At 37.6% G+C, this 13,843-nt stretch overlaps 1 protein-coding gene across 1 annotated transcript in view; it reads right to left on the minus strand.

Annotated features, from left to right (window-relative positions):
• CFAP47 (cilia and flagella associated protein 47) overlaps window positions 1–13,843 on the minus strand; it is a 275,659-nt gene that overhangs the window by 22,279 nt on the left and 239,537 nt on the right. The window contains 2 exon segments of the mRNA XM_054165734.1: window positions 4,724–4,885; window positions 6,379–6,550. Of these exon segments, the coding sequence (XP_054021709.1) occupies window positions 4,724–4,885; window positions 6,379–6,550 (334 nt within the window).

A 13,843-nucleotide genomic window follows, 5' to 3' on the forward strand; every position in this document is an offset into this window, starting at 1 on the left:
AACATTCTGTATTGGATTATACAGTAGTAAATAGTCTCAAAACCCCCACTTCTGTATTAATACAGATGTCCTAATCCCAAAACAGAACTGATTCAAAATCTATTAAGATGATATTTTCAGTGGAACAAATATAGAAAGGACTAGTTTTCTCAAGCAAAGCATCACCTCCATAACTTTTATTCTTCATTTCAGTTGCAGACATCATCATAAAATAATGGACCAATAATTTGAGCTGGATGCCAAATGAGTTTCTATGATTTTGATTTCAAAGGATAAAATTCTATCTATTCTTTTTTTGGCCACTCTGTAAACCATTGTCATTCAATAATGCATTTGGTATTAAAGCAAACACTAATGTAAACACAAACATTAGAGGCTTGTACCAAAGCAAATTATCTCAGTGAAAACACTGCCAATTATTTCAGCTGGTGTTGAATTACACCTGCCTTTACAACAAACCCCCAAAAGTGGTCATTTACAACCGTTGAACCATGGCAGAGTTTTCACATTTAACAAGTGAAATCTGCTGATTTTACTCTAATCAATCTTAATGCCATTATAAGAAGCCATTTCACAATATGGGCCCCTCAGTTTATGAAGGATGTTGACTTGCTGGAGCATGTCCAGAGAAGGGCAACAAAGTTGGTGAGGGGCTTGGAACACAAGCCCTATGAGGAGAGACTGAGGGAGCTGGGGTTGCTTAGCCTGGAAAAGAGGAGACCTTAAGGGAGGTTGTAGACAGGCAGAGGTTGGTCTCTTCTCCCAGGCAACCAGTACCAGAACAAGAGGACACAGTCTCAAGCTGTGCCAGGGGAGGTTTAGGCTGGAGGTTAGGAGGAAGTTCTACACAGGGAGAGTGATTGCCCATTGGAATGGGCTGCCTGGGAAGGTGGTGGAGTCACCATCACTGGAGGTGTTCAGGATGAGACTTGGTAGGGTGCTTGGTTGCATGGTTTAGTTGATTAGGTGGTGTTGGATGGTAGGTTGGACAAGATGATCTTGAAGGTCTCTTTCAACCTCATTTATTCTATTCTAATATGTCCCTATTGAATTTTTAAAGCTGAAAATACAGGATTGGATTGCTGATGTGTCACAGCTGTCTTAGGTGCAGGCAATTAAAAAAAAACCCAAACATATATAAGTTTTCCTCATAGAACAAAATTGGTTTTCTGTATTCTCAGTGTCTTTCATTATTTATTGAAAGAAATACTGGGATTTCTCATTGGGATCATGTGTGTGTCAATTTTAAATATATTAAAAGAGAGTGCATTACACATTTATACAGACTCTTAGAGCTTTTGTTTGTGAACAGTATAGCAGCTATGTCCTATTTGTAACTCTCAATCATTCCTGAAGAAACTACATCAAATGTAGTTATGGGTAATGTCTGAGTTTAAGGAACAAGATAGGCTCTCTAACTCTTCTCAAAATAATTAATGAAAAAACTCCACACAGGGCTGGATATATATACAGATTATTGGAAGTTTAAATGGAAGTGCTATTCATAAACTACATGCATCATACAAAGAAATCCACAGACCACGGTAATCCAAGAACCTCCTTGTGCCAAAGTTTCCCCACCTCTGCCAAACCAGGCCAAAATCCAGGCTTCAAATTCTACCTCCCCACACCATACCTCTCTATCCCCATACCAAACCCATGTGACACAGCTAAAATTCATCTCATCAGCTTCAGGCCCCTGCCAAGGCTGCTCAAGGATTCACTCCCCTGCATCTGTAAGGAGCACTCTGTGGTGGGCTGAAGCCAAAAACCACCACAGTCCTAAGAGGCTCATCTGTCTCATCATTGTCATCAGGAACCAGGACCCCCTTGCCCCAAGGAGAAGGACTGGAAGTCAGGCTAACAGCACGAGTTCTGCAACAGCCTACTCCATAATAAGTTCCTGATGAAGTGACTGAGCTTGTGCACTGGAATGTGGTCTCTGTGGTTTTCCAGGTGCAGGTTCCATGGGAGAGACCTAGATGGTACTAAGGGTCCGTACCCACCAAGTGTGACGGATGACCCTGCTGTGTGCCATTATCACTTTGGAATGGACAAATAGAACTGCAGTGAAGAGACACTGATGTCCTGGCATTGCTAAGGGAACCATGAACTTTAGTGAACTCTACTCATTATAATATCATTATAATACAAACCCACATGTCCTGGCCTGAAGCTACCCATCTCCAAGGCAGACCACACATTGGACACGCCTCCTTGGGCCCAGACCACACTTTGGTCACTCCTTCGTGAGCATGCATGGAAGCCCTACTTGTGGGGGACACAAGAGAGGTGGAGTTCAGACATCAACAGGTGTGAAGTTGATGATAAAAGATTTCTCCCTAGCAACAGGAAGTTGGAGTTTTCCTGTGTGCTATGTATGTGTGTGTGAGCGAGTGTGTTACCTGAAGAGTTCTGATGAAATTTTGAAGGAGTAACAAGAAGACTTTGAAGGAAAGTTTTCCCTATAAAGATCAAGAAGGACCAGCAAGACTGTACCTGGACCAGAGAGACATCTTGGACCCTTGCATTATTGGGAGGTATGGACCTCTTCTGCTTTCCCCTCTTCACTCTACCTTTCCCTTTCTCCTTTCACTTTTCTCTACCTCCTATGGGTAAACAATGAAGTTTTGCTGCTGATTGAAGTGAACCCCCTGGCATGAGTCACCTGAGTTTTTGCTCTTTGAGATCACAGCAGCGAACCATCACAAGTTCACTGTTTGGCCTGTGACCTCATGGTTTTGTGGTGTTTACTAAAGTTGCTCTGTGGATCACTGAAATTTCTCATTCAATTTAGTATATAAATGCAAGAGTCCTTAAAAAGATACTTTTTTGGAGCCTGTGGCAAGTATTTTTTTTTTCATCACTGTGCCCCCTGCTAGCCCCCCAGAGATGTACAGCTCTTTGTAAATGATGCTGTACAACCACTCTGTCCTGTAAGTTGCAGAGGGAGAAAAAAACACTGCTGCAGAGTCCTTTTCTAGAAGCTTTCTCAGAAACTCATCTGTTTCCTCTGCCACTCTCAAAGCAGCAGTGCTATGAGCTACTATCCAGCGTAAGAAAGGAAGACAGAAAGTATCTGTGCGAAGGGTTAAAAACGATTCTACCTCTCCTTACTTACCAGAACTGATTGTCTATGGGATTGTGCTACTAATTGTTTACTAAAAAAACCAACTCCAAAGGGCTGGTCATTATTTCAGGGAAGGTCTATCAGATGATGCTTTGTATCCCAATTGAAACTCTAACCTATATTGCAATATTTTATAGTTTTATCATTCATCTAAATAATCTGAGTTACTCAAGCATTAAATTACATCTATAATATACAAGTTTCTTAGGTAATTGCTGTTAAATTCCAGATACTGTATGCCAAGTGCTGGTTGGCTGACTGTTCTGTAACAAAACCTCCACCACCAAGATCTCCTAAGCAAATGAAAGATGATACAAAGCAATACAGAACTTACAGAGCAGTTGTTGGCAGTAATTACACCACGGAGCTTAGTCACTACATGCAAGCATTACATTTTGTATTTTAAATATATGGTGAGATCTCTTGTTATGCTGGAATTTGTTAAAGGGAAAAAGAGAATCTGTCTTCCATCATGGCTCCTTCTTTATATAACTACAGTGATTCAGGTTTTATAATACCTTCCTAGAGAACATTAGGTCTCTTCACTGCTATCAAACACCTACCAGGAGATTACAGTATTGCCAGAGCAATTGCTTCACTTTTGTTCCTGAAACAGCCCATTCTATTGAAGCTGTTAACTTGAACACTGTGATAGGAGACTTTTTCAGAGTCCTCAATAATTATCATCACGACAGCCATCTAAAAGTTGGAACAACTATCCATCTGGGAGGATGCTACAAAAGCAAGCATCTACAGTGAAAGTTGTCAATCAGCATATCAAGCACACATTCTAGATATGTAGTAAAAATATTTAATATAAGCTTAAAGCCCCCCATGAGTTAATTAGATTGTATCACAATTGTCTCAGGTTTGCTGCTTACTGTTTTAAAACCATCTCTCAGTGCCACACAATGCATTCCTTGACTTTCTGCTGTACATAAATGACAGTGACTTTGCTATAGCACTACAAAATCCTGAGAAAATAATGAAAAGTATGCCAAAATCACATTAAAAAATATTTCTGCAGAACTTTTAAAGGAGATTAACAAAATGCTGAAAAATGACACCATTTGTATGTAGAGAAAGGGCAGAGCAGAGATGACTTTGTAACATCCTTACACAATAAAACAGGAATACTTTAAAAAGAATGAACATTTAAGGAGTTTTAAAGCACGGTGTAAAAGATTGGGTTTCATTGGGTATTAGTATAAAGTATTTTGAAAAACAATCTATTAGTAAAAAGAATTGGGGCTTTTATAGTGAGCTTTCAATACTGCAACACATCTTCCTTAGCATTGTATTACACATTTTAACACGCACAAGCGTTTTAGGGCAAAACTTTAAAGCCATGACAGAAACATTTGGACCTATTCCAGAAATCTTCTCTTGAGGAGCTACAGCCTAAATGTAGAATGCTTCTGTTTTCTACAGTGCAAACAAAACTGTATGTCACCTATACAAAACAGCACACAAAATGAATGATGAAATAGCTGCAGCCCAGTTATATCTCTCTTGCCCCAATCTATACTATCTGACGTGTCTGAGTTCTGGCCTCAGAAAACTGCATAAATACTTTATTACAAGTAATTTTACCTTGTCTGGCTTGTAAGGTTAAAGCCAACTATAGATTCCTTATTCAGGCCAACTGCTTCAATGTTAATGACATCATCCACTTCTGGCTCCATAGCAATGAACAGCATTGGAAACTTCCAAACACCTCCTGTGGTGCACTGTACTACAAGAGTTGCTTCGTTCCTTAAAATTTCAGATAGAAACATTTAATGCACAGAATGTTATAAAACATAAACTGAGTAAGTCAATGCCCAAATTAAGCCTGGAATATGTAGAACTATACTAGAAAAATGAAAATACAGATAGCTTTACATTGGAATATATCCTTAATTTTGTGTGCCAGAGTATGCCTCAGTTGCATTTAGACTAGAATGTAGACCAAATAGCACTTGATAGTCACAGCAAAGTAAAGACAATACATAATATAAAACAAAATTATTGGCATAGCCATGAGATTTCATTGTTATGCTGCTTATTCACTGTGAAGTTAAATTTAACCAATTTATTTTAGTTATTATTCTTTATTTACTGTGGTGTTAGAGGAGAAATATGGCCAGAACTTATTAAAAGTACACATTGGAATAAAAATTAGATCTAATAAAGATCTATGAACTTTAGAAAAATTCCAGACTCTGATGTCTTCAGACCATCCAACATGAGAGTTTGTGCTATAAATTCTGAAGATAAAGACTATTTAATTGAAGTCAGTGAGGACTCTACGTGAAGCCTGATAAATCTTAAGTGCACAAAGATTAAAACCAACAAAAACAAACTACAAAAAAACAAAAGGAGGGGAAATAGAGTAGAAATAGAAAGCATTTCCAAATTAACTTCCCCTTTGATGTGGTGACACTCCATGGGCTCAGTGCATTGTCTTTCCTAAAGGTTTGCTCTCTATTTCAGTAACCTTCTCGACTAGTGCAAGTAAGCTCCATCCTGCATGCTAAGAATACCTTCTTTGCATGTAACCCATGCTATTCTGTTGTGACTGCTCCCTAATCTTCCTGGTAATGTTAACCCTTGGAATTTATTGCGTTACCTGTATGTTACTGAAGCTTCTTACCAACCCTCTTCTCATACACATCTGACTGCATCAAAAGGAAGGTGCAACTTCTGTCTCTAAGAAAGTATCTCCCCTTCACAGTTTCTTTTTAAAGAGGTGGGATGTGCTAATGTATATCAAAGCAAATTCCTCATTTTTCATATCACAGCTATAAAAGAGGATGTTTTCCTGTGAACTGCTGTTACCTGGGCACTAGATACTAATTTCTAATTTGTCATCCCATCCAGACAAAAAATATGCACACAGGCTCATCCAGGAAAAAGTTTTCAAGACTGACAGACCATCTTGTCTGTATTGTCTCCACAAACTTTGAAAATAACTGATTTTCATTGTAAGTCTTCCAGTACTTTGCTGCATAGAAATAAATTGATGGACATGCAGAGTAAGGCAAAGTAGCTCAACAGAATCTTCTCACCATCATTGAAAAGGAACACTGTCACTTTTAACTTAAAAAATACAATATTGAAAGCAGCCAGTGAAAAAAAACTAAAATAGTAGATCTCAGAGGAGAAAATGAAAGTAAGAAAACCATTCAGGAAGGTGCTTGTATAGGTAAGAGTGACCAGACAGGACTATATTGTGTGTTCTGTTGGTAATAAGAACAGAAGCTTACCTCATTGGCTTGTTGGGTGCAAACACGGTATTAAAGATCAGTGTTATGATTCCAGATTCTGTATCCTGTTCTCTTTCAACCAGATGCATACCAACCAAAGACTCAAGCTGAGATTTAATTTCATTTGATTGATATTGCAATTCATACACAAATTCCACTGTTGTAAAGAGACCTAAATGATACAACAGAAAAAGTCTGTGTGTACTCTAATGTCACACAATTGGCTGGGTAGAAGTTACAATTCTTTCATTTGTTACTAAAAATGACAAATAAGTACAACTTGTAATTACCCAAACACTTAAGTGATTTTCTTCTGACTGCATAGCAAAATTTTCCATTTCTTAGAGTATGTAGCTTCTGGCGAAATGGAAGCTGGAGAACTTATTTAGGAGATATGAATAGTAATGGCAATACTGTTCTGCCTACAACTTCTGTATAGTGGTGAGATATTTCTAGTTTACCAGACATTAAAATTGCAAGAATGCTTGGGATAATCTCAAAAAGCTCCACAACTCATTCAGCACATCAGTGTCACCAATGGCTGCAAGACTGAGAAACAGAATACAGAAAAATAGTCAAGATGTCATTAGCAGCCTCTTTTCTTATTCCCTGTAGCAGCTGATTAGGCCTAGTAGCAAAGATGTAAAAATAAACAGCTGAGCATCTTGACTCAAACGTCTGCTCGTGCTGTAAAAATGAAAACTGTGATATTCAGTATGCAATAGCAATTTGTGCACAGAAGGGAATATTTCTATGAGGAAAAGAATCTCAAGTTTCTAATTATTTAAAAGTTTTACACATTTTCTTGGTGAGCAGTTATTTAACACAGCCACTAAATCCTCCAGGGGATTTCAGTCTGCATATATCAGGGTAAATTTTGAATGTGCACAGCTTAGTACAGCATGTTGTGCAGAACTCCTGTGTATGAATCCCTGCCTATATAGGCTGGCTACAGAGTGCCAGTCACCTGCAGAGTTAATTCCCAAGGCCTTCAGACACAGAATTCTAAAACAGACACCTCGTATTTCCTTATATGAAAGTCCAAGAGACAATTCAATGTGAGATACTTGAACAAAAGTTTACTTTGGTTTTGCCAGTCTGTGATGCTACCCAAATTTAAGTGAATATGGAGATGACTTCCAATTTTTGGAGTCCTTCCCCCTTTCCTGAAATGTACAAAAGCCTTCTTCCTACTTCATTAGCAAACAAGAAGCTGGAACTTTCATTGCCACTGTTTTTGTAACATACAGACTAATCCTAAGAAATGTAGCAGCTTAGATTCAAATATTTCTGATTCTTTAAAGTGGATCCTTCACAGAAACATCTACACAATTTATGCTACACCAAAGAATTACACAGATGTAAGCAAAATATTACTACCAAAATTAAGGGATTATTGGTCACAGTACCATTCAGAATTGAATGTACAGGATTTCCAGGTATTAATTCACCTGTTATGAATGTACTGCAGTACAACAAATGTTCTTTGTTTCAATGAAATGGAACATGAACTTTTTTCCCCTTACAATTTATATAATTACCAGCATCATGCCACATTGTTCCATGCTTTGTTGTTTCTCTGAAAAATACTTTTATGCCATGCATTGAGGTTCCAACACAATCCAAGGCCTTTAGTAGTCACCCTAAGACAAATGTCAAACCGTGAAGATTCAGACATCAAAATTAATGACTTAATCATAATTAAAATTGTTGTGGGGGAGAAAAGATGACATAATTTGGATCATTCCACAGTGAGAAAATTGCTACTGTTGAGCAGATGTTTCTTTCAGCAGTTGTATTACACATTGCTGCTCGGGAAAAACTTGGTTTATGGTTCAGGTGCTAGGAAGAAAATGTTATCAGTTGCATGACGTAGCCAAAGACATTTGGATTTGGTTTGACATTTGCATGTAGTATCTTTTCATCAGAAGCAATTAAATATTTATATTTTTTCTGCTCTAGGTTGCTTTGTAACATGTTCTATGCTTATATTTAGTTTCAATATTTACAATGCCTAAGGAAAAAAGATGTTTTTATAAATGCCAATATTTGAATGCTTTGTTACACTGGTTCCTTAGCTGGTTTTGATCTACACTGATCAAAATTTAATTTAGGACTGTTCAGTAAAAGAAAAATGTAATTAGATTGTAATTAGATTTTCATCACGGTTGCCCTGATGACTACTATATTATCATACCGTGGGAGGGCTCTGTGAATATGTTAATATATGATTCTAGACGTTTCCATAATACAAATGCTGCCTAAACAAACTGGCAGCAGCGAGAGGCAAAATAAAAGTTTTGAAACACTGCTAGAAATTTGTCCAAACTACTAAAAATTCTGAGTTCTCTTGACTCTTAGATTTTCCAGTTTTGATTAAAATGGTGAATAAGTAAAACATTGGAGACAGAATTAGCATTTTCTTTAAAGTAATGACAAATACAATATAGCATACTATTCAGATATGCTTTGACCCTTTAGCCCAGTTCTTTGTATGCATTCCTCACTCTCTAAAACTACCTGAAGGGAGGTTGGAGCAAGGAGGGGGCCAGCCTCTTCTCTTTGGTAGCAAGAGACAAAACTAGATGAAGAGATTTCAAGATGTACCAGGGGAGCTTTAGGCTGGATGCTAGAAAGTATTTCCTTACTGAAAGGGTCATCAAACATTGGAATGGTCTGCCGAGGGCGATGGTGGAGTCACTGTCCCTGGACGAGCTTGAGGCGTGTGGACCTGGCGCTTAGGGACATGGTTTAGTGTTGATGCTTCAGTGTTGGGTTGAGGGTTGGACTGGATGATCTTTGAGGTCTCTTCCAGCTGGATGGTTTCTGTGGTTCTGTGTTTTGCCGGTTTTTTCTTTAAATCAGTATTTTAGTATAAGTAAAGCTCTTGTTTTATCTAATGCAAGTTAAAATACACATGCAGATATAAAGTATACCCATATCAAGCCACTTCCATTCTATAAACAGAGAGCAGAAGGAAAAGTTTTAACCACATCTTACTCAACACACACATATTTACCAATCCAAACACTGGGAAGGTAAGCATGGCATTTGTATACAACCGGTTACATGTAGGGAATAGAAATTACAATCACAATTGATACTACTTCCTCATATTTCCTGAAGAATATTAGGCATTAGGGAAGGACTAAGAATACATTTTTGAGGTAATTATCCCAAGAGCAATCTTTTAAAGCATTAAACTTTTATTGTTTTGAAAGGCAATTAATCTCAGTCTTTAAGTGTTTTTCTGTGTGTATATAAAAAGTTCCAAAAGATAGTATTCTTTTAGGTAACGTTTGTGTATGCTGAATTGCTGAACCAGCTATGTTTAAAAACCAACAGGGTTTTGAGCTGTATACTCTGAATTGGCTATAATTTGTTTTCAAGTGCTAGCAAGGCCACCTTTTAAAAAGCACTAGAATTAAAGTGCTGAGGAGTTCCTTGGTTGATTTTTTTTTTAATAGCCTCTAGGAAAATGAAAAGAAATATATCACTGTAAAAGAAAATATTCTTTTCTGACTGTTAAGAATGATAATGTGGAAACTCCAAGGATTTTAGACTCTGATCATATAAACTGGACAAAGTGAATGTTTGCGACTGTTAGAACTGACTGTAAAGCTAGTTAATAAATGTCATACATCTGAAAATAAAAAGGCACACCTAGCAGGTTCACATCATAAGAAACACAGGAATATAAGTGATTCTTTTTAGTGGAATGTATGGTGTGTTCAAGCTTCAAAAAAGTTAATGACAAAGGCATCAACAGGCCTTAAGTGTACAGAAGGTACTATGAAGGGTCTGACCTGGAATAGAGTGTCACACTGTGATGAGTGAAGCTTTTTGTATCTCTGTTACAGTTTTAAAAGGCTATGCTTAATTATAAGTAAGACTTCTACAGAGGTTTCTAATCCTGGTCTGGACAAAAATGCCTGAGGAGGGCTGGACATAGAGAGATTTATTTCATTTCATCAGCTCTGCAAATTTCTATTTATCTGAAAGCATGGACAGTTCTTTTCTCTTCCCTCACTCTTGCTTGCTGCTTGCTTCTCTGTGACCTTGCTGCTGCCTGAATAATCTTGGTTTTGGCTGGGTGTGAGATATCAGGGTGGGTAGGGAAGCAGCTAGCTGTGTACGGCCTCTCTGGGCTTTTGTGTCCGGGGGAGGGGAAGAACAGAAGGGGCTATTTTCTGACGTGGTTGAATTGTGAATATATGTAAACATACTTTGTATATGTTTGTTGCCTTTTATAATTTCATATTGAGACCATTTTTGTAAATATAATTTCATTTTGCTTCAAAAAATTCTGAGTTAGTGTGGCAAATTTATTCCAGGGGTAAATTCCCAGTTTGTTGCGGTGCAAATCCAACCCGCAACAATCTCCTTCACATTTTTGAAAAGCCATTAAATATGTGACTTCACTGAAGTCCAACGCACTACAGAACGTGATTTTTCTGAAGGCAAAAATCTAATGGACACTGGTGTGTGAGGTTAGTCTCCTGTGAACACCTTAAAGAGATCTAGCTACCTGAACTCCCTGCAAATAATGCTTAACCTGTAGCAGGCTTGATGACATGAAACTGGCAAAAGGGAGGAACTTTCTAAGGAACCCTCCTTACTTTTATACTGTCTCCCATTTCCAATGAGACAGGAGGAAATTAAAACTGTGATGGAAAGAGATTCAGATCACAAAAATGCTTGTCCTTATTACAGAGGCCTTTCCTTTGATGGATGCAATAAGAGAGAGATGCAAGTGAATTCACTCAATTGCCCTTCCTCACCTCTCATTCAGCAAGCTGCAATCTTTCTTACAGTTATTTAATAAAGGAGAACAGCACAATCATAGAACACAGAATGAAAGCCCAGTAATTCATAAACTTCAGCTGAATGTAAACATATTGCACTCTCTCAATGAATTTTCTTTTCTGAGATTTTTGTTGGTTGGTTGGTTGGTGGGGTTTTTTTTTCTAATTTTTCAAGGTCAGGTATCCATTGCAGCCCTAAAACCTAACAAAGATATCTTGCCCTCTTGATTTAAGTCTCCAATCTGGTAAAACAGAAACTACAGGGTGTCAACTACTCACTTCTACGAGACATCTAATGTTGACCTTCCAAACCTTGTGAAATATCTTTCTTTGTAACTTCCATTTAGCTCTTATCTGACACTTGTCCTTTTCCTGCTACTCCACCGTCTTCCACACACTGCTAGACCTCAGTAGGCAGTGGGGAATGAACATTAAGTATGCAGTTATGCCTTACCAGCAAAAGCAGCAGCAGCAGACAGGATACATTACTGAACACTACATTAAACTGGTTTAATACAGCGTTCAAGTAAATATTCAAGTGAATAGCAAAAGTGAATTATAAGAGTAATAAAGGAAAAATGTGAAAGGAAGCCTGGTAGCCAAGAACATCCTAATGTTTAAGTACACAGTATCACCTGGGCAGTAAGAAATTAATGTCATCTGAGAAGTAAATATCTATTTCTCACTGTAAAATGCTGTAACTCCAGGAAAATAGCAGCAGAATAAAGAACTTGAACAAGAACAGGAAAATACCTGGTCGCACCTGAATATGCCTTTCATTAAATTCCGCCATAAAGGTACAAAAGTGCTCTATGTAGGGCAATATAAATATCAGCATAGGTAACATCCTATACTTCATTAAATGCCAGAAACCAAATTATCTTAAATACAAAGAAACAAATGGATAATCAAGTGATCTCCTTCCATTGATACTGTACTTACTGATCCTCAGTGCAATTCAAGCAAACCCTCACTGCCATTCAGTGTATACATCTTTTTATCTCTTCCCTGCAAAATTCTTTCCATATCTAATTAAAGCTTTTCATCCGCATCTTCAAGGCTTTGCAAAACTCCACTCTTAGCCACATCTTTTTATACCCTGCAACACACTGCCTATTTCCCTAGCAACCAGCTTCAACATTTCTTTTCTAAACGTTATATTACATTTTACTTTCCTGTTTGTCAATTTTTTTTCCTCTTTCAAAACACTTCTTTTAAATAATTTTCCGCTGTAAAGAAAGAAATGGAAAGCACTTACCAGCCCATGCCACCCCAGCCCCCATTACTTGGTTTGTGGTGTGGGGGTTTTTTTTGTTGTATTTTATTTATTTGAGATTTTTTTAAGAATGTTTTTCTAAAACAAACAAACAAACAAACAAACAAAAACAACAACAAACAAAAAACCCCCACAACCAACCAACCAAAACAAAATCCCCACCAGTGAATCCACATCTATGAGGTACAGAGTATGAATCTAGCATCTGCTGGTCTGCATACCTTTCTGCGCTCTTCCTTGCACCTACTTTCTATATATACTGAATCCTTTTTGGACTAGTTACCTTTTTATTAACTGCATCTATACTCCTCTCTTAACACTCTTACTGTCTTTGATATTGGTGCCATGGTTTAGCTGTTTGGGTGGGTTGGATTGGTTGAGGGGTTGGACTCGATGATCTTGAAGGTCTCTTCCAACCTGGTTTATTATTATTTGACATAGTAGCTTGAAACAAAATGTTTCAAATTCAAATGTATTAAACTGCACTGGGATGTAATTCTTACTCTGTAAGACCAGTTTCATTTTTCAATGAATCACAGAAAACTCCTGTTTGAACTATTCCTATATCCAGTACCTTGCTTTTCCCCCTGAAATTCTGCAAAGCTGAGACAAATCACAGAATGTTAGGGGTTGGAAGGGAACTCTAGACAACATTGAGTCCAACTGCTCTGCCAGAACAGGATGACCTAGGGCAGGCCACACAGGAACACATCCATGGGGGGTTTGAAAGTCTCCAATGAAGGAGTTTGCTCAGAGCCACATCCAGCCTGGCCTTAAAAACCTCCCGGGATAAGGCTTCCACAGCCTCTCTGGGCAGCCTGTTCCAGTGCTCCACTACCCTCACCATAAAGGAGTTTTTAAATGAAATTGAAGAGTATATTCTGATGAGTGTCAGTACTTATAATGTCAGATAATTGCTATAAATTTCTTTTGCTATAAATTCTATAAATTACTTCTGCCAGGAAAGTCTGGACCAGACAAGTCCTTGAGGTCTCTTCTAACTTGCTATTCTATGATTCCATAAAATTGCACAGAATAGATGCTATTTGATGGTTTTGTAGGTGGTGGAAAAAAGATACACTTTGCATAATGTATTGCAATGGACATTATGGATTAACATATCTGGAAAATACTATTTAACCATTTCATTATATGAAAAAAAAAAAGTCATTAGAGCCGTATGCAAGAAAATGGAGGAAAAATAAATATAGGTTACAAATATGAATTGAAAACAACTGGAAATTGTTTTTTTCAAAGGGCGATATCATAATTGCTATGTCTAAAACATTAAGCTTTAATCATTTGACCTCTGGAATTTTATTGACTTCTGAACAACATACTATGTCATTTTAGATAGGTAGTACTTAGATTGTTCTCACCTTCT

Source organism: Dryobates pubescens, chromosome 12 (assembly GCF_014839835.1).
Source record: "Dryobates pubescens isolate bDryPub1 chromosome 12, bDryPub1.pri, whole genome shotgun sequence".
Classification (NCBI taxonomy): Eukaryota; Metazoa; Chordata; class Aves; order Piciformes; family Picidae; genus Dryobates; species Dryobates pubescens.